This window comes from Anolis carolinensis, chromosome 2 (assembly GCF_035594765.1).
Source record: "Anolis carolinensis isolate JA03-04 chromosome 2, rAnoCar3.1.pri, whole genome shotgun sequence".
In the NCBI taxonomy this organism is placed as follows: Eukaryota; Metazoa; Chordata; class Lepidosauria; order Squamata; family Dactyloidae; genus Anolis; species Anolis carolinensis.
Genome location: NC_085842.1, coordinates 94,844,534 through 94,870,668, shown reverse-complemented (window position 1 = coordinate 94,870,668; position 26,135 = coordinate 94,844,534). Strand labels below are relative to the sequence as shown.

Sequence of the window (26,135 nt, the reverse complement as noted above, 5' to 3'; positions counted from 1 at the left end):
TCGGTGTTTTGAATGGGGATAGAGTACGTTATCATCGGTATATTAGAGTTGTATAAGAGATGTTGGTGTTTTGAATGGGGATAGAGTACGTTATCATTGGTATATTAGAGTTGTATAAGAGATGTTTTAGGTGTTGTGAATGGGTATAGAGTACATTATCAGGATATTAGAGTTGTATAAGAGATGTAGGTGTTGTGAATGGGTATAGAGTACGTTATCATAGGGATATTGCAGTTGTGCAAGAGATGTTGTAGGTTTTTTTGTGAATGGGTAGAGTACGTTATCATCGGTATATTAGAGTTGTATAAGAGATGTTGTAGGTGTTGTGAATGGGTATAGAGTACGTTATCATAGGGATATTGCAGTTGTGCAAGAGATGTTGTAGGTTTTTTTGTGAATGGGTATAGAGTACGTTATCATCGGGATATTGTAGTTGTTTAAGAGATGTTGTAGGTTTTCTGAATGGGTATAGAGTACGTTATCATCGTATATTAGAAACATTAGGATTGTATGATGATGTTGTTGTTGTTGTTATTATTATTGAGAGGCTGGGTGGCCATCTGTTGGGAGTGCTTGGATTGTGTCCTGCATGGCAGATGGTGGGAGGTGTTAGCTGGCCGTGATTGTTTAGTGTCTGGCATTCCTGTGTTTTAAGAGTGTTGTTTTTTATTTGGTGTTGTGATTTTAAGCTTGTTAAAATATTAGGAGTCAGATTGTGTTGATTGTCATGGTTGATAGCATATATTTAAAATATTGAGTGTTAAAATGGGTTGGATATTGTAGAAGGGAGAGTATATGGAGAGAAATAATTCGGATGATGGGCGGGCGCTAGGACCCAGGGGACAGCTTTTTCCCATTGCCTGCCTTCCCTGTTGCCGGCGGCCATTATAGTTTCTGTTTCCCTCCCGGGCATGGCTACCGATGGGGCGTTGTGGGTTCCATGTGGAGCTGCGTGAAATGAGTTTGTGTTGTTTCAACCTTAAGGCATGGATGATGGGTTGCATCGTCAAATTTCGAGGTTGGGGGCCCTTTACTTTTGTTGTTTTGCTCGGTGCTCGAATTCCATCACTCTTTTATATATATAGATTTAATTTCTATCCATCTTTCTTGAACCCAAGGCAATTTATCATTATAACAAGTACAGTTAAATACCTAATATTAAAAGGTTGGAAACCATTTAAACACGCAATCACATTTAATATGTTAATTTAAATCTTTAAAACAATTTTAAAACATTATTTTAAAAGTGAAAACTACAACATGTTCCCATTAAAAGTTCTTGTCCCAACCAGTTAAAAACTGACAGTCATTTAAAATTTAAAAGGTGTTTGCCTATTGTCAAAAAGAGAAGAAACCCACAAAGCCACTTATTGGAGAATTCCACAGCCGAGGGGCAGCCACCAAAAAGGTTCTCTTCTACACCCCCAACAAATGAGCCTGTGAGAATGGCAACATATTATAGTAGGACTTCCAAACAATGAAAACACAAAATAGTTAAATCTGTAATTCTATGGTTCTATGGAGGATACATGAGAGGTCCACCACTGGAGATGATCTCACTGTTGTGGCTAGAGCCTCCAAGTAGCAATAAAGAAAGAAAAGCGCAAGCTGAAGATGGATCGAGAGAGAGAGAACCCTAGCCCCCACCATTCTTTCAGTATTAACCTTCCCACTTACAGGAACCCATGGAAGAGGAGAAACAAAGAAAGTCAAGTAGAGGGGTGGGGATATTTACATGCACACATCTTTCATCCAAGGCAGTATGAGTATGAATCCAACTGATCTTACAAATCACTTTTTTGTCACTCCCATAGGCTTGCTCTGCCTATTGGAAAACATAAGAATGCATTAACAGGGAAAACTGTAGAGCACAGTGACACAAGCAAACAATGACATCCTGGAGAACATCTATCCTACAGATAACAAGCAGCCTTGTATTATTGCAAAAATCCTTTTATTACATTACAGACCATTTATCATCATTATATAATATAGTGCAGATTTTACTCACAAATGTCATTTTTATTCAAAATATGAATATTTTGCTTTAAAAAATTATTTCCAAAAGATCTTCTATACATCAAAAGCTAAGGGATTTATTTTTTGTCCTGGTGTGCAACACTGAACAGGTTTGTTGCCAGATTTCAAATGTGATGTTCCAATACCGGTACTGCTTTTCTTAATAAAAGAGAGCTAAATGTAATTGCTAGAGTAAATTCACTAAATCAATGGAATTTGCTTCCTTAGCAAATTCCTAGTGGTGTAAGGCTCTACTCTAGGTGGTGCTAACAAATTAATTTAAGCTAGAGTATGGTAGTAAACAGATTTACCAATTGGAAGCCTTTAAAAAACAAAGCCTGAAAATCCAGGACAGTGCTAAAACACTGCAACAAACCCATCCTAATCAAAACAGTCACAAGCTCAATCTGTTCCAAAAAGTGGCAGTAACTTGCAATTCACCTTCGTCCAACTCTTCCTTCCATGCAAATATTCACACAACCCCATTCCATCATTAGTTTATACTTCTAACTCATGAAGGGAACCTGCGGCACTCCAGATGGTGATAAACTATTGCACTAATTTCTCTTTACCACTGGCTAAGCCTAGCTTGAGTTGATGGAACTGGATACCAACATCTGGAGGGCTACGCCTTTCCTGATCCTTGGAAACAAATGGGAAGAAGAAATCACACTTGCTGAAGCAAGTTGTTTAGTTTTTTAAATGATTCTAGAATTCCTTTTGAAAAAAAGTGGGACCACAAAAATGAGGGTTGAGGGAAACTCAATGATGCAAAGTGAAATTCTGAACAAGCGGGAAAATGTTTTCTGCAAACCTTATGAAGAATCAAATGTAAATCTGGGGATCCATTTTTAATACCTGAAATTGGACTAAGAAAAATAAAACACCATGTTAATTCTGTATTTTTGCTATGCTAGTTTTCTGTTTTTATAAACCCCTGAATCAATTATGTAAACATCGCTTGGGATACTTTTTGTTTATTGCTTGAGAGCTACACTGAAAATGCATTAGCCAGTTCAGGTCCAGCAGAGTGTCTGCTTTTTTTTTCCATCTTGGAAATACATTCATCTAAAGAGATTTAAGAATTCCAAATTTACCTGCAAGATTTCATTAATGAGCAGTCAGGCCAGCCAGGCTTTTAACTTAATCACCATAACTCTGCTTGGAAGTAAGTCACACTCTAGCTGATGAGGTTTATTCCCAGGTCACTATGCACGGGGCTGCAACCTTCACAATCGTCTTCCTTTCCTTGGCTCTATGGGTCAGTGAAGTATAGACACAACAAGAGCACTGCTCCATGCCTTTTTCATTACTGTAATTATCACTGTAGATTAGTTGATAATTAACTTTAGGTAACCTTTCTAAAAGCATATGGTTCATCTGATTACACAAGTATTATGTCTGTTGTATAATTCACCTAGATTCCATGAGTGTAGAAATATATGCATTGTTGCTCTTTATTTTAAAAAAATCTTCCCATCAAAGAGCTCAATGCCATATTTTCTCAACACAACACCAGAAGCAGTAATAGAAAAAACATGAGCATCCCACACTTCTAAGCTTGCTATATTGTCTGTATTTTATCTTCTTAAGATAGGCTATAGACATTTGCAATTTTGTTATTGGTCAGTGGGAACTAGAAATCAAAGTTTTTTCTTTATTACATGCTCCTTATTTTTGTGGAACCAGAGAATAATCATTCAAAAAGTCTAGGGGTGCTCCTCTAGTACAGTCAGAATTGTGTCAACTCTGTCCGACTCTGTATATGAGAGATCTGTAGAACTGGAAGGAGTAGCTGGAATGCATCTTGGATGTAAGAGGCGCTGTTTGAAGCCTATAAAGGAGAACAGAAAATAGTCATTCTGGAGTTTCCCTGTTGCATATGGAGTGCCTAGTAATCCTAAGAATTGTCATTTAATTAGTATCTCATAACTACTGTCAAAATTGATTATCTGAAGCAACTAATGGGGACTCATATAGTCATATCATCATAGGCTATCACTCGTGGCTGAGTATGATTGTCTTCCAAAAGTAGAGTCATGGCGGTCGGTCTGTAAATCACTAAAGACCTATTCTGGATCCACATGGTCTTTCAAATGAGAACAAAGATTTCCAGATGGAAGGCAGTCTCGACAAAGGTTTGCCTGATGCATCTTCCTCTTGACATGTTTCTCCCTTTCACCCTTTATTTGTGCCTCTTCAAAATCTATAGCACCGTTGGTGACAGGTGATCTCCAGTTACAATGCTCAAGTGCCAGGGCCTCCCAATTCTTGGTGTTCATGCCACATTTTTTAAGATTGTTTTTAATCCCATCTTTTGTCTAGGGTGCAGTCATATTGTATGCAGGGATCCACATACAGTATTAATTGAAATATGGCTCAACCCAACTACCAACCTTCTATTTCTGAGGAAGCTGCTACAACCTACAACCCATGGAAATTAGAAAAGACTGAGAAAGTCATAGGTTTCTACTTTTAACCTAAACTTAAAATTTGTAGGGCGATGTCATACAATCGGCATACTTCATCCAATCAACACAACATAGAATACAAGCTAGTAATCATTCAGGAAAGACAATATAAAGGTTTTCAAATATGTAATATGGTCAACATTCTGAAATCTCAAATCAAATTCTTTAATTTATCATTCCCTCTTCACACTCATGCATCATCCAGGGATCTCAGACAAAGCTGAAACTATTGAACATGTACATTATATATGGAAACTGACCTCCAAAAATACTCCAGTGATTAAAGGGTTAAGGACATCTGCCTTCTCTTCCATCTATAAAAAGATCAAAAAATTGTTTAGATTGCACTTAAAAACCGAGCACAAAACATCTTGTATGGAAGGTGACCTCCAGTCTTAAAAGTGATTCAATAATAGTTCCACTGGTTTTGATCAGTTCAGAATCCTTCTCATAGCATTTGAACACTGAACTCTAGAGAAACATTCTACGGCAAAAATGTACTGTACCTACTCTGGACTCAAAATCTCAGCCAAGATTTTAAAAAACAATAAAACAATAGTACATAAAATGCCAAATTATTATATAAGACATGGGCAGCATAAGCATGAAAAGGATAGAGAAAAAGGAAAAAAGGTAATCAGATTTATGCTCGGAAGGAAGGGAGAGGAATGTAAAAAAGTCAAGGAAGTAGCACAGGATTGGATATCCTTTCAGCCCACATGCCACACCTAAGTCACTCCCCAGTTTGCCCTCAAAGCTGAGAGGGCCTCCTTCTGCTTTCTGTACTGCTGACCTGAATAGTTGGTCTGTAGAAGAAAAGTGCTAAAGTTTGGATTTTGAAATCCCTTGATTTCCTGGGTGGGTGACAAGGATAAAGCCAAATGTAAAACCAAGGAATTCTGACTCCATGATTACGGTTTTCCCACCAGTGGAAATAAGAACAATAATGCATATATGCCGGTGGTCTTCTGATTCAGGATGCCATCCTTGAGACTAAGACAGCTGTACATCCTGTTGTACTGAGTCTAGCATAAAATACTCAAATCTTTTAAATATTTCCTACTGATTTTATTAAATAATAGCCTGCAAAAGAAGGATTTTTTCCTCTTTTAAAACACCAGAAAGAGCAAGTCAGAGAAAATGAGGTTTAGTCAAGATTCTGTTGGATATGTAATGTAGATGTTTTAATGTAGATGTTTACCAACTGTATGTTAATTTAAAGCAGTGGTTCTTAACCTGGGGTCCCCGGAAGTTGTTGTCCTACAACTCCCAGAAATCCCAGCCAGTTTACCAGCTGTTAGGACTTCTGGGAGCTGAAGGCCAAAAACATCTGGGGACCCCAGGTTGAGAACCACTGCTTTAAGGCATTGAAATGTTGCCAATGTGTGAGGCCACTCTGAGTCCCCCTCAGGGTTGAGAAAGGCAGAGTACAAATATGGCAAATAAATAAATAAATAAACTAGATAGAGGAACTAGTATACTAGAGGAACTGCAATACTTGTGGTAAAGAAACAAGAGTTATAAAAGGCTCCAGGTTCAGTGGATGAAAAGGGGAGGGAGATTCCTTTCAGTCATCATCATTATGCACTATTGATCATGTAGTTGCATTATCACAGGGCAAACCTTAAAAACCTTGACCTCTTACCCCTGCAGCTGTTAAACAGGTAGCAAAGTCCTTGGAAAGAGACGATAATTCTTTACATAGCACAATGGTCATTCTGGAAGAGAACAAACAAGGTGTAGTAAATAAAACTTACTAGAGTGGAGTTTCCTGTTCTTATTTAGTGCTTTTCAAAAAGCATTTTGATTTACTCAATGTTCTGTAAGAAAAAAAGTGAAAACATCTGTCACCTGAAACTCTATAAACCAAGACTTGGTACCGAGCTGCAGAGGTGGGAAATAGCAGCACAGAAAGCTGAAATTTCATTTTTTGGTTTCTTTGCCACATTCTTCTCTTTCTCTTCTTTTAAGAGAAAAAAGTGGGATATAAATAAATGTAATAATAATGTAACATAATAATAATGTGAGAACCCTGCAGTCCTCCATATATTATTGGGTCCCAGCATTACCTGTCATCAACTACAGCTATCAAGACTTGACATTTGGAGAGCTGCATGATTCAGGCCCTTGCACTTGGACATGGAAGTGCCAGTCTAGTGCCCCCATCTCCAGCACACAGTACTAAAAGCCACAGATAACCAAAGCTCTATAAAATTAGGAGTTTGGCATGCGTGGTGGTCATGCAAAAAAAAAAAAAAAACCCTGAGAAATATTGGTCTCAACTCAATTTGTTGGTTATGCAAATTGTTATGGTCGAATTTATGATGAAACCAGAGTTCTACTTGTTGGAGACGTTGGATGACCAGCTTAATAGAAAACATGGAAGAATAATATTGTACATGACTATGATAGCAAGAATTATCTATGCCCAGGATGGAAAGATCCAATCACTCCAACATATGAAGATTAGCTTACGAAGGTGTGTGAAGTAGCTGAAATGAACAAGCTAACAAAGTTGATTATTTATTTATTTATTTATTTCCAATATTTATATCCTGATTAAGGATATAAAGGATTAAGGAAAAATCCTTGATTAACTTTAAGAAAGACTGAGACTTATTTACTATTTTTTACACCAAAAATGGGGATAATTTTTACTATTAATTTTTTGAATTAGAAGAGTAATACTGATAGTCAGATGATGACATTAGTGATATATTATGAGTGTAAAAAATTAAAGACGTTAAAATCATCAGACAGAGGGTGTGAGGCCCATAGAGCAGGCACTTTTTATGTGTAGGAGTGGTAGGGGTGCATTAGTTGCAGTGAGGATGATTATTGTAGACTACATTGTATTAGTTGGAGTTACCTTTTATATCAAGAAAAAAAACTTATTTATATAGTTTTGTTTTTGTGGATGGGGATGAATCTATGATTGTTGCATTTTGTTTACCGTTTTACACATTTAGTTATTTGTAGATTTGTTTGTCTGCTTTTTGTTGAATAAGAATATCTTTTAAAAAACAAAACAAAATTAGGGGTTTGGAACTATTAATTTCTAGAACCTCCCCGCCCCCCCGCCCCCCCCCCCCCCGCCCCGCCCCCCCCCCCCCCCAGGATGCTAACTATAGTTTTCTTGGAATTCTAATCTTGACAGTAGCATTTCTAAGCTCTGCAGACAGCAAACTCATATCAACTTGTCATTATGTCATAGCTGAGACTAACCAGGGAGAAAGGGCACTATTTCAGTTCGATGTACTTAGATAGCAGTAGAGACAATGGGAAAGATCTCCAGATGTGGTTGGACTGCATCTTTTAGCATTGATTACCACTGACTATTCTGGAGAGAGCAGTTGCAAATTAACATTAGGATGGCGGCTGCATGATTCCCACTCTGAAGTAGGATATGGATAAAGTAGTATCTGCAATCCATTCACAACATGTTTGATAACAATATGAATTCACTACCATGACCCATTCAACAATGATCTAAAATAGCTTGGTTTTGAACCTTATGCCAAATACCAAAATGGTCAGGAATCAAACTACAGTACCTCTATTAAAAAGAGAACAGGAACAGTTTGAATAATCTGTATATGCTGTGCCTGGGATCGCATATGTGCCTACTCCAGAGGATCAGTCTCTCAATATTCACCATTTTGGGGAGTGAGAGAAGTAAGAAGCCTTGACAGTGGCATCAACAAAAAAGACAGCCCCCCCCCCCCCCAAAAGAGCTTCTAGAAGCGGATTTGAAGGCTGGGATAGGTAACCTCTTTCTTGCTGAATCCCCCATTGACTCACATGCAATGTGCTAGAGACTGCCTATTAGCAGTGCCTTTATCCCATCCCAATCTTCTGTCCAGACTGAGCAACCCTGACTAGACTTCCCCGAGTGGATACAAAGAGAGAATGACTTATCCATGACAGAACATCATATATGATGCGGCCTAAAAGTGTTTCTCTTGTTTATTCCAGAACTGTAAAAAGAAATTGTAGGGCTAGATCACAACTAGTACATAGATACAATTTACAATCCAACTCATGTATGGGAAAGCAGTCAAGAGTCATCAGCCTTACTGTGAAAGGGCTTTGGCTCGGTCTACGGCTAGCACCTCTTCTTTCTGACCATGAAGAAACAATTCAGCAGCTTTGTGGAATACTTCAATGGAATAGGCTGTCAATTCTGCCAAGCTTCTGATTGCAAGGGTATGAATATCCTGTAGAGTTTGAAAAAAAGATGTGAGTGTACAGGCTCAAGAAAACTACATTAGTTTTTTATCCAATTCTATCCCTGAAAGGCTTCATCTAAAGATCATCCCTGCAAGGACAAAACATGTTATGATTTCTTGGCACAGATTATGTAAGGGAATCCAGGTTAGACTGCACTTCCAACATTCTTTAAGCTACATTTATTACCTCAACTGATTTTTCATCCCCTTGTCCAGCATCTCCTGAGTCAACCTGTCCATCTCCTTCATCTGGTTTGTCTGCTTTTACAGTCTGGACTCTGAGGCTTTTAACCAATTCACAAGTAGAGTTCCTTGCCTGTATAAGGAGAAGCAGAAATATCAGTATATCAATGAAAAGGAAAGCAGAATGGTCCCACTTCCACTGCACACACAGAAGAGTTGGAGGCCTGCTGAATTTTGATTTAAAGCAAAGTTGGAAACCACATCCAAAGAAACAGTTAGGGAACAATACCTGATCATAGGAACAAACTTAGTACTCAAGAGCATACCTTTCTTCACATAATTAAAAAGGTAAAGGTTTCCCCTGACGTTAAAGTCCAGTCATGTCTGACTCTGGGGGTTGGTGCTCATCTCCATTTCTAAGCCAAAGAACCGGCGTTGTCCGTAGACACCTCCAAGGTCATGTGGCCAGCATGACTGCATGGAGCGCCATTACCTTCCCGCCAGAGTGGTACCTATTGATCTACTCACATTGGCATGTTTTCGAACTGCTAGGTTGGCAAGAGCTGGAGTTAACAGCAGCAGCTCACGCTGCTCCTGGGGTTTGAATCTGGGACCTTTCGGTCTGCAAGTTCAGCACTTTAACGCACTTTGCCACCGAAGTATATTTCCACAAATAGCCAGTCAATCCTTTCTGTGTCATTTGAAGAAGAAATGTGAAGGAATATACTCTCTTGAGTACATCTCCCTACCATCAGGTATTAAGCACTGTTTTATAATGCATTGCTCAGTTACAGACTTCTTGGTGATGCTAGTGGGGGAATAAAACATGTGAAGTACCTTGACCAAGTAAGACTGTTAATAAAATGTTGCTTCATCACTCATGTAGTGCTGCCTGTTCAGGGTTCCAGACAATCCATTCCTACTCTTCTCACCTGACTGACTGTTCTCTCTCCCCTTCCATTGACCAGTGAATGGCCTGTTTCTATTGGGTAAGATCCTTTTCACATTCAGGTTCCTCCTCTCCCCCCCTCCCCCCCAAATATCTCAGTATTCATGCAAGTCTAGTTGTCCTTATGAGAGCAGGTGATGCCATAAGAAAACACTGGAAACAGGAAATTGCAGGCTAAGGAACACCATCATTTGACTGGCCAGAGGAAAGTTGACGGGTTTGGAGGTTCAGCATAAGGCTGTTCTTACTGTGGTGCTATTTGAATTCAACTTTGTGTTATAGATCTTAATATTTTATTGTACATTTAGATTTTAATGTATGTTACCTGAAAAGAGTTTACCTGCAACTCATATTTATTCTGTGTGTATACACATAAATCCTTAGAACAGGATATGTGATAATATTTAATGGAAAAAAACACCTTTAGAAGTACAGTAGAGTCTCACTTATCCAACACTCACTTATCCAACGTTCTGGATTATCCAACGCATTTTTGTAGTCAATGTTTTCAATATATCATGATATTTTGGTGCTAAATTCATAAATACAGTAATTATTACATAGCATTACTGTGTATTGAACTATTTTTTCTGCCAAATTTGTTGTCTAACATGATGTTTTGGTGCTTAATTTGTAAAATCATAACCTAATTTGATGTTTAATACACTTTTCCTTAATGCCTCCTTATTATCCAACATATTCGCTTATCCAACATTCTGCTGGCCCGTTTATGTTGGATAAGTGAGACTCTACTGTATTTGTTGTTGACCTAAGCAACCTGAAAGATGTATTCGTTGTTGACCTAAGCAACCCGAAAGATAGTTGAATATATCAAGTAGGAAATTTAGGTACCGCTTATGCAGGGAGACTAATTTAACTAATTTACAACACCATAAAATTGTCCAGCAGCGTTTGGAATGAGGAAGTATCCATCAAGGACTCGGTGTCACAGTGGATGATGAAGCAGCTGCTCCCCCTGTGGCCGGAATCGAGCATACCCTCCGTGAGCTGAAAGCTGGAGAATGTTAAATGGCCTCTGTGTCTCTGTTTCTGTGTTCATATGGCACTGAATGTTTGCCATGTATGTGTACATTGTGATCTGCCCTGAGTCCCCTTCAGGGTGAGAAGGGCGGAGTATAAATGCTGTAAATAAATAAATAAATTCTCTTTTACACTGAACAACAAAATAAGAGCTGACTTCTTAAGTAAGAGGCATTTCCATCCTTTTTCAGGATATAGTGCCACTCAGTGGCTCTATCAAACATTGCAAGAGAACATGGAAATGGGGCTGATATACTGTACTAAGTTCAAACAGAAGAAACCAGCTCTACTTGATGCAGGGGTTCCCAACCTTTAAGAGACTGCGGACCATTTAGGCAAAATTGGATACATTGTGGACCATTGCGATCAATCCCTCTCCCACCACCCACACACACAAAAATTAAATCAGTTTTTAAATAACTAGAATTTATTAATCATCATAATAATATTTCCTTCCTTCCTTCCTTCCTTGGGTTTGAAGCTGCTGCTGCTGCCAGATCCCTATTTCCATGCCCATTTGTATACCGGGGGGGGGGGGGGGGTTGCTTGCAGGGGCCCCTTCCTCAAAAACCACACTACATTGCCTCAGGCTTCCTGTGACAGACCCCCCACAGAGCACTTTTCTTTTTCTTGCAGACTATCTGTGGTCCACAGACCCCTGGTTGGGAACCACTGACTTCATGAATGCACCCAGTCTATCTACCAGAGACAGCACACTCTTTTGGGTTTTGGTACATAGAACTTATGGTGTTATCAACCCATATGCCGAGAAATGAGATACAGAACTTACTGACTATGGCCCACTGTAACAGCATAATGGCACTAATATCTAAAAGGGCTGCTGATGACTGCAGCATATAGGTTTTTAAGAGTTGGAAAGTTCAAAGAACCAATCTTACAACTTTACAAATCCCTCTTATTGTTCTTTGAAAGGATGTGGCCTAGGTCAGGCCTGCACAACCTATGGCCCTCCAGGTGTTTGGGACTCCAGCTCCTAGCCAGCTTGTCCAATGGCCATCTTCCTTTCAAAGACACTAACCTCAACAGTCAAGAAATGATAGAAACTTACTTGGGTCAGTTTGGTTGGCTTTGTAGAGATGTGAAGTTCAAAAAACAAATCTGTTATTTCTTTTGTGAAGTCTTCCTCATCTGAAAGCAACAGGATAGACTCTGAATATTATATCTAATAAAGAAATGTTAGTTTATGGGAGGGTACACCTCCCTATTCTGATGCATATGTGGTCTAGTATGACCAAAAGACAAAATCAGCCACCATTAGCATCTCTCTATTCAAACTATGCCATATGAGGAAGGATCATAGTAAACTATCTATTAATACCCTATTAAACTGAATAAATTATTCATGAGTAATAAAGAAAATTAACACTTTAAGAGATGCACAGTATTTCAGTAGATTTTATGTGCTTCTCCTCTCATGCTTAGAGAGCACTCTCATTCCATAGTGGCACTGCTGCTTACATGTCCCTGTGATTATTACAGAGAAGTATCCGAAGGAAGGGGCTCCAGAATAATACATCATTTCATACCCTGACTACTATTCTATGAAGGTTTGAATGCATCCATAACTTTGGTATGGTTCCTGTATGACATTCGTACAATAAAATCTGGATTCACATATAAGTAAGTGTACAGAGCACAAAGGGTTGCTATAAAAATGTTAAAGGGCAACTCAGAGGGCTTAAAATTATTTGCTTATGGCTGCAACTTCAAATACCAAGGGCAGTTTTTCTTGGTCTCAGAAATAGCTTTTCTTATAAACAACCGCAACCCAAACCCATGCCCATGAATGAGGTGTGGAAGTAGCTACACAGGGATGCCTGGGACTGATGGGAGCTGGAGAATAAACAATATATGGGGAGTCACACATTCCTTACCCATCTTATTTTCTAACTTCACATTGACCATAACTGACTTCTTCCATGTGAGGAATGTTCAAGAACCCTCCTTTTATGATACTCTCTTACACAAGTCAATGGGACACCTCACATTATCATACCACAACTCCATTCACTTAAACTTAGGTTCACAGACTCATGTGTAGCTTCTAGAGATGACAGGAACTCAAAAAACAAAACCAGGCACAAGCTATAGGATCCAACGTAATACATACATTAAATTATTAAGTCTGGGTCAGAAAGCTCTAGGCTCCAATTCCCACTTGGAGCTCAGTAGGCTGCCCTGAGCCAGAGTGAATTACTCTTGCAGAATCTAATGCATTCTGTATGGTTCATGTAAAGGATATATATATATATATATATATGTGTGTGTGTGTGTGTGTGTATGTGTATGTGTATGTGTGTGTATGTATATATAGACACACACATACACACACATACATACAGTGGACTCTTGGAGTTTGGTTCTAACCTGTGGATAGCAAAATCCAAGGATGCTCAAGTCTCATTATATATATATAATAGCTAGTAAGTATTCCTAACATAAAATAACAAAAATCAAGATTTAATTTTTTGAATTTTGTTTGAATATTTTCAAGTTGAGGATGGTTGAATCTGCAGATAGAGAATTTGTGGATAAGGAAAGCCAACTGTTTTCTGCCCTCATTTTGTTGGAGGAGGGGTAGGATATAACTAATAATCAAATTTCTGAATTCTAGTAAACATTATCCGAAATACTGATGGCCTCAAAATCTTTTAACCTGAAAAAGTTGGTATTCCATAGAGTACTCAATTAGTGCTGAGTGCTGTCTTATACTTCATGCAGATTCCAGAGAATGAACCACTGTCAAGAGATGGAATAATGGGCGAATGGTCAGTTAATATGCCTTACAAGCACTTTTCTGTCCTGCCTGTGCAGCTAACTGCAGTACAAACCACAGAATTAGTTTGCCATTCAGGTATTTTAAAAGTCTGCTTTTTACCCTGAAAGCTAGAATTCTCATAATTACCTCTCTTTTCTTCCTCTTCATCATCACAAAATTCAGCTAAGGAAAATGCTTCTTTCAGCTGTTCCACCTCCACCTTTAAAATATTTAACTTCTCTCCAGAGAGTGAGCTCATAACTGACTTCACCTGATTGAAGGGAAGAAAGCCACAGAGAGAATTGTAAAGCCACTTGCATGTATTTGATGTGAAAAGCAAAGATGGCAGCATTAATGACAGGCTGCCTAGTAAAAGCAATCTTTTTCCTTTTTAAAAAGGAGTGATTGCATGCACTCTTTTCTCTCCAACAGGGAATAAGAACATTAAATTGTCATATTTCAGAATTCTGATTTATTTTAACCGCCATCAATTTCCTTGTGAGTTTGAACAACAAAGATTGAGAAAGCACTTTATTTAAAACAGAGTAGACTACACAAAAGAGAAAGAAACAGCAGGGAAAGGCAAGAGGCCATTTTCACTGCTTCTACATTGTTTTCATTTACTAGTGCTTGTGAAGAATCTATTAAAGGACTCGTCCCTCAGAGTTTATAGAGACATCTACTCTTGTTACTCCTTAATGTTTTTTATAAAGGCAAAAAGGAAGGGGAATTGCTAAAGGCCATTACCTTTGATTCACTCTCTCTTGAAAGCATCTCTAAGGCTTCCAAATGAGAAAGACCCTGAAACTCATCAAAGAATAGCCCATAATGGGCTTTTTTCTCTGTAGCCATGGAAACGTCTGTGGATATCTGTTGTTGTTCTTCTCTCTGTTTTGCCTCTCGCAAGATCTACAAATGGACAAAAACCAAGTATTAGTACTGATGAATGAAAAGAAAGTATGTTCAAAGGAAAAGGTTCAAGCCTAAAATATTTTGTGCCCTACTAGAAAACATACTACGCTATGGACTACATTGAGCAAATCCAGGAATAAACCATTCTCAATTGTATAGCATTCTTAAGAAAGCCAGTACCTGAGAAAGTGTAGAATTTCTATTCATTAGGCCTTTCGTTTTCTTGAACCCAGGGTCACCTTCAGCAATCACATCCATAGTCTTTTTCCCAATAAATTCTAATGCATCCAGACTTCCGCTAATAACTGTTTTCCCCTGCAAAATACATTTGCTCAATTTAGAAAAAGACAGTGAAATTCAGACCTCGCCTTGAAGAAGACATGAGCATACTACAGAAATATGACTGCCAGTGGTAAGCTCTGGAATTTAAGCATTCAAACTGTAGCACAAACTCTTCTCATTATGCTGAAGAAATAAAGACATTAGTAAAGACTATTTAAAAAGAGCATAGTTTTTCTCCTGCTAGCAAGACCAATAATGTAATCATGCTTTAAAATTTAGAAAATCTTCTGTTAACAACTAGATGTTTCCTTATTTTGCTTTCACAAGAACAGTAAGATCCAAGTAAATCTAAATGGTTTCAGATAAATATGAGTTAAGCAAAAATATGTTTTAAATTGAGATAGAGAAAAAAATGAACCATACAAGAATTCATGAATTCTCTAGCTCAGACAGGCAGACAGATAGATAGATACCTGAGCTGGAGGAAAGCTTGTTTAAAGCAAACATAACTTATTTGATGGTTGCAAGTTTCTTGTAGGAAATATTCCTTTATACCATACAAATTAAACAATAAATCTAGACTGAAGTATTCATATGGGATGGTGCCCAAGGCACAGAATATAGCATGAGATTCTCTAAAAAGGAATCACATCAGCCATTCTATATTTTCGATTTCAAGTGCAGAATATCTCATGCTACTCAGTCAACAGTCAAAAAAAGGTTACATGACATATGCCCACTTCTTAGGGATGAAACAAATATTCAAATATATCCGGAAAGTGGTCAAAACAGTTATTTCTGTCATTTTGCAGGCAAAGTTGCTCAGATACGCCGTGAGTTGGACTCCAGCTTAACTGTAGTTCCAGCGGAGGTAACCGAGGTACCTGTCTGTCCGATCTTGTGGGATTCTTTCCGGCTTGTTCTTCCTGATGACGTGGAGGGGATTCTTGGGTCTGTGATGGCGACCACTTGCGCTCTGGATCCTTGTCCTTCTTGGTTGGTTAAGCTGGCCAAAGATGGGTTGTTGGATTGGTTTGTGGCTATTATAAATGCCTCCTTGGGTCAGGGGTCAGTTCCATCCTGCTTTAAGCAGGCGGTAGTAAAACCATTACTAAAAAAGACCTCTTTAGACCCATCTGTATCTAACAACTACAGACCAATTTCCAACCTCCCATTTTTGGGCAAGGTTCTGGAGCGGGTGGTTGCCACACAGCTCCAGGAGTTCCTCGATGACACTGATTTTCTGGACCGCTCGCAGTCTGGCTTCAGGCCTGGGTACAGCACTGAGATGGCTTTGGTCGCCTTGGTGGATGACCTCCGCAGGGAGCTGGACAGGGGGAGTGTGACCCTGCTGGTTCTCTTGGACATCTCAGCGGCTTTCAATACCATCGACCATGGTATCCTTCTGGGGAGGCTCTCTGGGATGGGGCTTGATGGCACGGTTCTGCTGTGGCTTCAGTCCTTCCTAGAGGGTCGTTCCCAGATGGTGAAGCTGGGGGACACCTGCTCGGACCCCTGGCCATTGACCTGTGGGGTCCCGCAAGGGTCTATCCTATCCCCCATGCTATTTAACATCTACATGAAACCGCTGGGAGAGGTCATCCGGAGTTTTGGAGGGCGTTGCCATCTCTACGCAGATGACACGCAAATCCACTACTCGTTCCCATCTGACTCCAAGGAAGCCCCTCAGATGCTGAACCAGTGCCTGGCCGCTGTGGCGGACTGGATGAGGAGGAACAAACTGAGGATCAATCGTGACAAGACAGAGGCCCTCCTGGTCAGTCGCTCGTCGGATCGGGGTATTGGGTGGCAACCTGTGCTGGACGGGGTTGCACTCCCCCTGAAATCCCAGGTCCGCAGTTTGGGGGTCCTCCTGGACTCAGCGCTGACGCTTGAGGCGCAGGTGTCGGCGGTGGCCAGGAGGGCCTTCGCACAACTCAAGCTTGTGCGCCAACTGCGACCATACCTCGTGAAGTCTGACTTGACCACGGTGGTGCATGCCTTAGTTACCTCTAGACTGGACTACTGTAATGCGCTCTACGTGGGGCTTCCCTTGAAGACGGCCCAGAAACTACAATTGGTCCAGCGCTCGGCTGCCAGGTTAATTACGGGGGCGAGTTACAGGGAGAGATCTACTCCCCTGTTCAAGGAGCTCCACTAGCTGCCTTTTATTTTCCGGTCCCAATTCAAGGTGTATACCATCACATATAAAGCCCTAAACGGTTTGGGACCCACCTACCTTCGTGACCGTATCTCCTACCACAAGCCTACACGATCCCTTCGTTCATCAGGGGAAGCTTTCCTGTCCCCACTCCCGATATCCCAGACCCGCCTTGTAGGAACAAGGGAGAGGGCCTTCTCTGCTGTGGCCCCCCGATTGTGGAATTCTCTGCCCGCTGACATTAGGCAAGCCCCCACACTAGCAGCCTTCAAGAAAGACTTGAAAACATGGCTCTTTCGCTGTGCTTTTGGAGAGTAACCATTTTATATTTCTTTTCCGTTGCTCCCTCTAATATCTATCCTCCAGAATACCCCCACTCCCTTATGACCCTGTTCGCTGTGGTTTTTATTTTTATGTCTTTCTCACCCCGAGTTTTAACTTAATGTTCATGTGGTCTGCCCTTGTTTTCATTGTCTCCTTGTTTTATTTTGTAATGGATATTATTTATTGTATTGCTTATTGTATTGTGATGTGCTGTTTTTTATATGCTGTTTACATTGTATTGTTTTGGGCATGGCCCCATGTAAGCTGCCCCGAGTCCCCGTTGGGGAGATGGTGGCGGGGTATAAATAAAGTTTTATCATTTATTATTATTATAAATCATGATAGGAAGAATCCACGATGGAAGAGAATTTTCATTTTAATGCACATCGTTTTTCATGGAAAACACCTTTTTTTTGCATAGGAAACAGCATGTTTTAAGCAGTATCAATGTGCTAAAATATTGTTTTCTGTAAAGAATATGATGTTACCTTGCACAGAAAAAAGCCACATGTAAATATTGTTCAGAGAAAGCCTTGAACTGAAAATAACCCTTGGAAATGGCAGTTTTGGAAGACATTCACACCAGGAAATTGTAAAAACTACTTATTGATTCCTTTTAGAGGACAGCAGGGGCAGGGTGGGAGGGGATCACTGCAGATAGCAGAACAAGGTGAGGAAAGTGGCTGTTTTTACATCTCTGAAGGACTTCAGTTTTGAAAATAATCTCAACTGTCCACTAGTGCAATGGGGTTTTTTTCTATATATTTTTGCTTTCCTTAGGACACTTTGGGGAGAATTTGGGGGAAGAAGAAAATTGGTTGTTTTTTTTTTTTCAGGAGAGTTTTGGGATGTAGTCTTCTAATTCAGTCCACTAACATTCAACAATTGCACCCGCTACACTCTAGATACCATTAATGGTCATACATAGCACACATGACTAGATTAGTTATTTACTTGACTGTTTAATGAACCACCACTGATCAGCTTTAAAATAAAAAGTAGACCATGTAGTTCTCAAAACAAGACCAATCAGTAGTAATACAAGCCCATGGTCGCACTCACGGTATTCTGAACAGCAGCAGAAAGAGTAGAAAGCATTCCAAGTGCACCACTAATAGGCAACAGACTTTCAGCTTCTCCTTTGTGAGTGTTGCCTTCTTCAAAATGCTGGCTTTCTGAAAGGGAAAAGTCAACAAGAAATTGCATTACAATCTTCAGTCCTCCAACTAAATTCTCTGCAATATAAATTAAAGAAGCCTTTAATGTTGCAAGGTTGCTCACTCCCACTCCCCACAGATTTCCTATTCCAAACTTGACTACAGATCCTTTATACATGAAACGAGTAATGCAATACTCTAGGCTTCCAAAATACATTGTTGGAAGCACATACAATAAATTGACAGAGGTGGACAAGGTCATGTGGATTGATTTCAATCCCCATTTGTAGATTAGCATTAACAGCTATTTTGGCATATGGGAAACAGGCCAGTTGCAGAGAGATTCCCCATCATAATGCAGCAAAACTCTGGAGCAGGTGCTGATCCTTTAACCATTATTGATTTTATCACCGCTCTGTGCTGTTCAGGAGCTCCATTGGTGCCAAACTAGAGTTCTCCTGTTCTCCTCAAGGAGAAGGGATGGTGAACTACAGAATGGGTGCACTGCCACTCTCTACAGCTTTCATCCACCAGTCACCCCTGAAAGACTGAATGACTGTAAGACTGCATGAGCTTCATTTTGCTTAACCATGTGAAGAATTTCAATTCCCCTGGGGGGGCTGTGTGTACCATGATCAGACTCAAGGAGAAGGAGGAAGCTGCCACCTTTGTAAAAAAATCACATCCTGAAAGTAAAAGGATGTCACTATTTTCTGACAACGTACAACCAATCCCCTCAGATAACTAGCAATACCACTGACTTACCCTTTACAACAATAAAGGCAGAAAACTTTAAACAGTTATTTTATTTTTCCCATTAAAAAAAGCTCACCTTCTGTAGCATCTTTGGCCTCAGAATGTAATTCAGTAGAGTTTGGTATCCCAAGAGATGTCTCTGCCTTTTCAATGACATTTGAGATGCCATAACCTAAAGGCCAGAAAAGATATTACTTTAATTGTACAAAGATTTTAAAAAATTATTACACATAGCAAGTGCAAGCCAAATCAGTAAGATAGATCTGCTCAAATCACCAGTGTGCATTTGAAAAAGTACCTATAAATCTACAGTGCAATGCCTGGTTTATGTATTAAATTAAAATTAATTGGCATATATGTTGCTCCTTTCCCAACATGCATACATACATAAAGTTTATTACGGTCCATGGACCCACAGCTGTTAAGTGAATAACATACAAGAGTTTACAAAACAGTCAAACCAGTGAAATTGCTAAACAAACACAAACTACACAATGTCAGGTAATACCCTAATCGGAGATTAGGCTCTTTCTCAGCCTTGAGAGAAGGTACATGTTTAAAATGGCATTTGGACTCTACAGATCACGTGTTCTTTTTGTTTTGTTTTGTTATTTTTGATATGCTTCTGATTTATATAAAAGTAAGTGAAGAAGAAGAGGATGAAGATGAAGAAGATGACTGAAATCTGGAGCAGATCTTTACTGTAATATCGATGTCGACTGGAGTTTTAGAAAACCTTACCTACAGTAGCCACTGTAACTGAAGCAGTTGAGAGCAATGATTTTCCCCAACTACCCCAATAGTTCCATCCTGTTTGTGAACCATCAGATAAACTGGATTCCTGTAAAAGGAAAAAAAATAGGATATGACCCACCTTTTGGTTACATCTATCAAATTTCAACATCTTTGTTTATCAAAACTCAGTGCAAACCAGAAGAGTCAAACAAAAATGTTAATATCACATTTCTAATCTTAGAATTGCTTTGTGATACATATTTAATATACAGGATGAATCTCACTTTTTCTAAAATCCGCAATCTAAAATACTCCAAAACCAAAACATTTATTGCCAGCTGCTCACTACTACCTTTGGTGAAAGGGGGCTAGTCACACACCCGGTGCTCTGATCTTTTTTCTCATTGAGTTCCAATATGGCAGTATACTTTGTAACTTCTCAAATTTATAGTTACAATGGGTTACATTGTAAATCTATTTTTAATTAATGTGTTGGAGTGCAACTTTTCTCTTCCTTTCTAAAATGTCAATCACATTAAGAAGATCATGTTCCAAACATGTTTATATCAATTCATTTGGACTCGAGATTTCTAAGATAAAGCAGTGCACCTTGGAGCATTTGCTATTAAACTTGTGACCAATATCAAATCATTATATCAGTAACTATTCCAATAAAAGTCAGTAGTTTTCCCTTTGCTTGCATGGCCAAAATATGCTCTGGAGAGCTTGGGATTCTTATCTCTCTAAAGACCAGTAGCATACTTGGTGTACTCTATGGAAGTACAAAACACTCATAAAACACAGTTTCACAACGGTACACAACACATCACCAAATTCTGTGTGACTTTCTTGGCTCTCAAATCTTACTATGAAGATATATTTTTAAACATGTGAACACTGTAACATAAAAATAACATTTAGTGACAGATTTCTCACCAATATCTTTTCTTTGTGGCCCAGGGACTCTTGTGAAGCAACATGCTCAGAAGTTTTGGCTTCAGGTCTTTTCCGTGTCATAGCCACTGGCTCTGGTTCCACTCCATCAGGCTCAGAAGCTTCAGTTTCCTCTGTCTTCTGATCATTTTCATCAGGTTCACAAGCATCTTCTTTCAAAGATTCATTATCCTTTTGGGACATGACCAGAGCATATCCTAAATATACAAAGAATTATTGTTATAACTTCTATAAAGCATAGCACACCGTAAAATCTTCATCTTGTTTAATCTCAAAATTGTTTTGTAACTTAGGTCACAGCAATGTTGTTGTTTTTTCAAAAAGACTTGAATCAGAACAGAGAAAGGAAAAATCTCTTTTTAAATAAGAGATAAGTAGTCACATTGACCTGTGGTTTTGACTTGATATTTTGACTAAATTTTCTAGACTTATACATGAGTATATAGGTCATTTTAAATATATAACTAATAAATGCATTTGCTGTGAATATATGGCTATAGAAGAGCTGAGGCCCTGTGAAGCTTTGATCCTTTCCCTTCCAGCCAGTGGGTGAGGCGTGACATCCCTGCAAGACAGGATCACATGAAGATGACCTGATATAACCCATGGCATCCATGATTAGTCACGGGGAATTAATTATGGAGGCGTTAGTACTACCTCCTCAGCATCAGAAGCAAAGAGGAAGACTACGCACAGAAAGGCAATATAATTAGGGTTACACAGCCACTGCAAGCAAAATGTTAGGCCACTGTTCTGGCAACTAATCAAGACATCATTTTTAAATGTTACCGAAAAAACAAAAGGACTCCTAATGTAAAGGGGGGTCACAAAAAAAGCAAATACCTGAGAAAATTTGCTTTGTCACACAATTAACCTGTGCATGCAAGTCTTTTCATCTCTATTTTCAAGTTTCTGATATGCTTTTTAGGACACAGAGAAATATATTAAATGTGATGGGGAAGGACTCATAATATTTACTGTTTTGATATGTAGAATATTAGCACAAAAGATCACAGCGGTATCGCTATTTACTTCATACCACCATTTGTTCCTGACCTACAGAAATTGTCCTAGGGTATTTTTCTTCTGCTAAAATTATCAAGGAAGATAAATTTCTTCAACGGTCCCTTACTATTGTTTACTTACCATTCCAACACTCCTACACAATGACACCCTCAAACTATCCCCATTTACGGACAACGCTTCTTCTTCTAATACAAAATCTATCTAATTTCTCCCATCAAAATGATCACTGACCCTTGCTATTATGAAATGGCATCCATATCTGTACCAAATATATGCCCTTACAGAAAGAGCTGTTGTTGGACTTCATCTGTCCTTGTTAGAATAAGGCCCTTCACAGCACTGCAGCAATCAATGGCACTTAGGAAATAAAAAACAGCAATGTTTGAAACCCCAAATCAGCTGAATAAAAATTCAAGTTATTTCATTTGATGTAAAAGAACTGGCTAGTTGTTTTATTTAAAGAAACCTATCTTTCACCTCATGAGTACAATATACAGCATACGCAATTTTATTTCCTTCTGATGCTTAGCTACTCAAATACACCCCCTGTCCCCCCCTCGCACACACAAACACACAAGCAATTTACATTTTCCCCACTGAAGAGAAAGCCTAGATGAAACTCCTGAGATGAGCCCTTCTTCCTCCACCAACCAAGCATTGCTGCTACAACCACCAGAGAGGACACAGCAGGACTTCACTGCTTTTGAATCCAGCAAATTGGGGGCCGGGGGTTGGAAGAATATTGCATTTAGTACTTGTGTCTACCACCATAATCAACTCTGCTCTCCCAGTTGCTTTTACTTTGATGCTGTATATATTTTAGACTAAAAACTGTTTTGGAAGCCGTTGGGGATGGAAAACAGGGAAGCAATGCCTTAAACAAATGAACAGGATATTGAGACACACAACTCTCTGTGTGCGCCTTCAAGTCATTTGTTGACTTATGGTAGCCCCATAAATTTCATAGGATTTTCTGAGGCAAGGAGCTCTCAGAGGTGTTTTTGCCAGTCTCTTCCTTTGAAACATAGCTCATAGCACATGGGATTCATTGGCAGTGTACTATTCAAGTACTAACCAGGCCTGGTCCTGTTGAGCTTCCAAGATGAGACATGAAATTTACAAAATAGAGGTGAAAAGGACACATCATGAGCAGGTGAGATTAGCTGCTAGTGAAAAATGTATCAGTGCTAGATTTATTTATAAATATTGATAGTGCTTAGATCAGAAGATTTCAAAAGACTATATAACAATAATGCCTACAATAAACACAATATACAGAGTTAACCTCTAAGCTGTGGAACATGTTGACTGAAAAGTTTGCGATTTCGCAGAGCAGAGTGAGCTCCCATCATTAGCCCCAGCTTCTGCAAACCTAACAGTTCAAAAACATGCAAGTGTGAGTAGATCAATAGTTACCACTCTGGTGGTAAGGTAACGGCACTCCATGCAGTCATGCCGGCCACATTACCTAGGAGGCATCTACAGACAATGCCAGCTCTTCGGCTTAGAAATGGAGATGAGCACCATCCCCCAGAGTCAGACTCTACTAGACTTAATGTGGACAGTAACTGGGCTAAACAGGGCTGGAGTTCAGTTAAAATGTAAATCTCTATCCAAGTTGGATTATGACTGACAATGACAAACACAGCCCGAAAGACATACAACAACCCTGTGATCCCGGCCATGAAAGCCTTCGACAACACGACAAACACACTGCTTTTTCCTTCAATAACAAATATCATCACTTTTGATGGAATAGAGGGAATGGGGTGTAAAAAGGGAAAACCAACACGTTTTTATTCAGGCAGACTTTTAAAAATGAAGGTTTTTAAGATCAAGTCAGGAGGTGCTGTAGTTTTTAACTTTGAATATATTTAATGGTTTTTAACTGGAAATTTTTAAATGCTGTTTATATTTAATCCTATTTTAATGTTTGCATATTTGTATATTTTAAATTGTATGCTGATGCATTTATGTTAAGCCGCTTCGAGTCTCCTACAGGAGAGATAAAGTGGGATATAAATAAATATAAAAATAATATGAGGATTTAAAGATCGAATTGCAAAGCCTGTGGCACAAGCCAGTCAAGGTGGTCCCAGTGGTGATCGGCACACTGGGTGCAGTGCCTAAAGACCTTGGCCTGCACTTGAACACAATCGGCGCTGACAAAATTACCATCTGCCAGCTGCAGAAGGCCACCTTACTGGGATCTGCACGCATTATTCGCTGATACGTCACATAGCCCTAGACACGTGGGAAGTGTCCAGCGCGTGATCCAGTACAACAGCCAGCAGAGTGTCTGCTGTGGACTCATCTTGTTATGTTTCAAATAATAATAATAATGTAACAGGCCTTGCCCCCGATGGTGAAGCGGGTTAAACCACTGAGCTGCTGAACTTGCTGACCGAAAAGGCCGATTCAAATCTGGGGAGAGAGGTGAGCTTCTGCTATTAGCTTCTGCCAACCTAGCAGTTTGAAAACATGCAAATGTGAGATCAATAGGTACAGCTCCGGCAGGAAGGTAATGGTGCTCCATGCGTCTACAGACAACGCCGGCTCTTCGGCTTAGAAATGGAGATAAGCATCAACCCCAGTCAGACACGACCAGACTTAATGTCAGGGGAAAACTTTTACCTTTACCTAAGAGGCCTTGCAAAAGTGTGGGCATAAATGCTCCATGTACCAGAGGCTCCGGAGGTGGGCCAACCTGCTGGATGACTAGGAAGGGTGCTGGAGAGAAACCCAACTACAGCACCTTTCTAACCTAAGGGAGAACACTTCACCCAAGCCCATTTTAGAGGAAGGGGGCACATGTTTTAGGAACTCTTCCACTTGACTGCAATAATTCCTAGGCAAACAGTAGCAACTAAAGCTGCCTAAATACCTTAAATCGGTGGTTCTCCACTGTGGTCCCCACATGTTTTGACCTTCAACTTCCAGAAATCCTAATAGTTGGTAAACTGGGAGTTGTAGGCCAAAACACCTGGAGACCCACAGGTTGAGAACCACTGCTCTAAAGGCACCAGATCCCATCTGATACTGGAGGCTAAGCGGAAGCAGCCTTGGTTAGGACTTGGATGGAAGGCGAGCCCCAAATACCAAGCTGTACAGTACTTCTGAGAAAGAAACTGACAAAACCACTGACATGTATTCCTTGCCTAAGAGAATCCTATGAAATTGGTGGGGTTGCCTTTTTTTTTCCGTGTCAGGAGCAACTTGAGAAACTGCAAGTCACTTCTGGTGTGAGAGAATTGGTCGTTTGCAAGGACATTGCCCAGGGGACGCCTGGATATTTTGCTGTTTTTACCATCCTTATGGGAGGCTTCTCTCATGTCCCCGCATGAGCTGGAGCTGACAAAAGGAGCTCATCCACACTCTCTCCGGTTTCGAACCAGCCACCTTCAGTTTAGCAACCCAACCTTCTGGTTAGCAGTCGAGAAGCTTGAGCTGACAGAGGGAGCTCATCCACGCTCTCCCCGAATTCAAACCGGCCACCTTCCATTCAGCAACCCAACCTTCAGGCTAGCAGTCCAGTGGGCACAAAAGTTTTAACCCATTGCGCCACCAGGAGCTCCAAGTTACCATCAGTTGACAGGTGACTTGAAGGCACATAATTCAGAAAGAGAAAGAAAGAGAGCAGTGAAGCAAGCATACTTGGGACCTCATCAGACTAGAGCTTGGTTCTATTTTAAATCCACTTTAGGGAGGAGGCTTTAAACAGCTCAGCCAGGCAGGTCCTGGTCCTCACTAAACTACAAAACCCAGAATTCTGCAGGAGGCAGAAAGCGGATTTAAAGTGGATTCATGCTCTAGTGTGATGAGGAAGTTGGAATAACAGTAAGAGCCACATTAAAAATGGGTTGATTCAAGGGAGCTTGCAAGGCCTCAGTGGGACCTATAGTGGTCCCCGTTTATAAGTGTATATAACAGCAAAATACCCACAACAAATAGGAGGGAAACGCACATCTAATGGAAGCAACAGCAGCGGGACAAGGCTCGGGGCCAAATTCGCCGGCTCCGTCCAAGCGCCTCCACCTTCCCGTAGGAAGAATCTCCTCTCCGTCAGGCCACGTCCCTCCAGACGTCAACAGCACAGCCGAGTCAGCCAGACCATAGAGAAGGCCGGAAAGAGCGGGGCTGCCCCGGAAAAACGTCGC

The 26,135-nt window shown here is 40.0% G+C and overlaps 1 protein-coding gene across 2 annotated transcripts; it reads right to left on the bottom strand.

Annotated features, from left to right (window-relative positions):
- Positions 1 to 1,932: 1,932 nt before the first annotated feature.
- Positions 1,933 to 26,121, bottom strand: fam114a2 (family with sequence similarity 114 member A2). Of its 2 annotated transcripts, none has more exons than XM_008114774.3 (14): positions 25,921 to 26,121; positions 20,935 to 21,149; positions 20,005 to 20,104; positions 19,340 to 19,435; positions 18,413 to 18,525; positions 14,764 to 14,898; positions 14,419 to 14,580; positions 13,819 to 13,942; positions 11,962 to 12,041; positions 8,907 to 9,035; positions 8,568 to 8,707; positions 6,136 to 6,208; positions 4,751 to 4,804; positions 1,933 to 3,853 (listed from the first exon to the last, which is right to left on the bottom strand). In XM_008114774.3, the coding sequence occupies exons 2-14, from the start codon at positions 21,133 to 21,135 to the stop codon at positions 3,752 to 3,754; spliced, it is 1,509 nt and encodes a 502-aa protein (XP_008112981.2). In that variant the 5' UTR covers positions 21,136 to 21,149; positions 25,921 to 26,121; the 3' UTR covers positions 1,933 to 3,751. The 2 variants fall into 2 exon arrangements, with proteins under 2 accessions (XP_008112981.2, XP_008112980.2); XM_008114773.3 differs by having other exon boundaries at positions 25,943 to 26,121.
- Between the last annotated feature and the right edge of the window lie 14 nt (positions 26,122 to 26,135).